Below are 2,500 nucleotides of genomic sequence, written 5' to 3' on the forward strand. Positions count from 1 at the left end.
TTCGTCATCACCGACTGTCACATGCTAATTACATGATTTGTAGCATTTATTTTTTGACCACCGATATAATATAACGTTTTGTGTTTGTTTGTCTGTCTGTTTGAAAAGATCGACTTAAGGGGAAGAGGAGGAAGTAAAAGTAAAAAATACATTTCCATAAATTTTGATTCATACATTTGTGTATGCCTCCCTCCCCACCCCTCATACCAAAAACAAGATTGTTGATTTGGTATGCACACGAGCAGAAGGCATAAAGTACAGGATTTTTCAACGTTTGAACCCCTTGTTTGTAATAACCAGCAAGTCTTATCTTTATATGCATGCAAGGTGTCGCGTAATTACTTTATGGACACGCAAGGCGGACTCGCAGATTCAAGAAAGTTATCATTATTCAAGAAAGTCATCCTCATTCACCAATTATCTACAAACTCTGGATTTCAACAGCATGCACCCTAAAGTTGCCGCAGCACAGTCACACTCACAGTCATAAACAAACTCATTTATTCTGCATGTGAGGGAATGTGTGTCCAGGCAGAGATGCCAGTATGCACGTAGGACAATGTAAAACCGTGGCACAGAGAGCAAACATGATCAATAACACAGTAGTCGAGATCTCCCGCCAGCTTCGAACAAAGGAAGCACAAGTACTGTCAACAGACGCTTGTGAATATTTTTAGACTGCAGAACTTTTTTATCTGGAGTGTTTTCAAAGATATTTTCTATCTTATTATCATTACACGATAGCTTACGTAACTTGTAATGACTAAATCAATACCAAATATATAAGGTGGACTGGACTTTTACTACATTTTAGTATGGTTATATACGTGCCTCTCTTGCATATACACACGTATGTACCCCCCACTGTATAAGTAAATGTGCTTATGGGAGTGAAAGTGAACAGAATATTACAGCTATAAGCTACATTTTTATCCCTGAAGATTAAAATAAAACGAGATTTTATAGCAAGACCTTCCCTTGCAGATATGCCGAGGAAAGAACAAGACCTCTGCTACGACAAGCCATAAGTGACCCCGATGTAGTGACTCCGCCAACGCCCGACCAAGCCAATAATTTTTACTGTAGCCAAGGTTAGCTTTTATCAACATTATTACTATTATTATTGTTATTACTGCTATTAATTAATAATAATATTAGTTATTATCTTCACCATTATCAATATTATCATTATTATTACTACTACTATTATTTCTATTATTATTATTATTATTATAGCAATATTATTAGCATAGTAATTCACATCACCATCACCATTGTCATCGACATCATCATCAGCATCATCAGCATCCATCATCCCTATTACCTCCATCACTGTCACCATCATCAATGCCATCACCAGCGTTACCATCGTCATCATTACCATGTTCATCCCCACCATCATCATTACCATGTTCATCCCCATCATCACCATCATTACCATGTTCATCCCCACCATCATCATCAACACCACCACCATCAACATCACCACCTTCATCATCATCATCATCATCATCATCATCATCATCATCATCATCATCATCGCCATCATCATCACCACCATCATTACACATTCGTTTACATACAGATATAATTACCTCATATATTTATTTTACGTCATTAGTCCCAAAGAGGAGGGTCACGACCTTTCAAAGGGGTCCGGGGGAGGGGGAGGGGGTGACAGGAGGGGGTCTCGAAGCCTTGGGGGAGAAAAATATTGTCTGCCAGTTTTCCAGACCTTCGCCAATATCCATAATAAGAAATATATGAATCTGTATTTTCATGGGATATCATACTACAATAAGGTATATGAAGATTTCGGAGTGTAATTGGTTTTCACGGTCTAGAAAACTAGGTAGTTAGAAGAATTATTTTGTGACGGATGTGTAAGGGTCCCGGATGTGTTTGAGGTTTGAGAAAGAGATCGTAAATATAAAAAAGAAAAGAAAAGAAAAACAGTTTGGGAACCACGGCTGTGTATTGTTTATTTGGAGTATATGTTTGTTTTGATGGCCCAGCTTTTTTCTTTCAGTTAAGTAATTTGGTAATTTGGTAGTTAGGACCGACGTGGTAGTGAAAGTATATATTTTATTTTTGTTAATAGTATATCATCACTTCATCATCATCACCATCATCACCCCCACCACCACCACCACCATCATCATCATCATCACCATCAACATCATCATTATCATCATCATCATAATTATCATCACCATCATCACCACTATTACTATTATCATTGTTATTATTAATACTATTATTATTGCTGTTATTATTACTATTATTAATGTTATTATTATAACTATTTTGATATCATCATCATCACCATTATTTTCTTTGTTATTATCATTATTATCATGAATGTTATTATTCGAACACGGGCATTGTGACGCCGTAGTTGCCAAAGCATTGAGTCTTAGAACAAATACCTTATATTTATTTTCGTAAGTTTATAGCATGTAGCAAATCTATTACTAATGAGTCTCCTCTCTTATTTATT

General features: G+C 36.2%; 1 protein-coding gene across 3 annotated transcripts in view; it reads left to right on the plus strand.

The window, feature by feature from the left end:
- The window catches only part of LOC113811292 (tumor protein p63-regulated gene 1-like protein), a 32,331-nt gene that overhangs the window by 19,753 nt on the left and 10,078 nt on the right, over positions 1 to 2,500 (plus strand). For all 3 annotated transcript variants that reach the window (XM_070120766.1, XM_070120768.1, XM_070120767.1), the window contains exon 2: positions 985 to 1,091. In XM_070120766.1, the coding sequence (XP_069976867.1) occupies positions 985 to 1,091 (107 nt within the window). The remainder of the gene's footprint in view (positions 1 to 984; positions 1,092 to 2,500) is intronic.

This window comes from Penaeus vannamei, chromosome 4 (genome assembly GCF_042767895.1).
Source record: "Penaeus vannamei isolate JL-2024 chromosome 4, ASM4276789v1, whole genome shotgun sequence".
Lineage (NCBI taxonomy): Eukaryota > Metazoa > Arthropoda > Malacostraca > Decapoda > Penaeidae > Penaeus > Penaeus vannamei.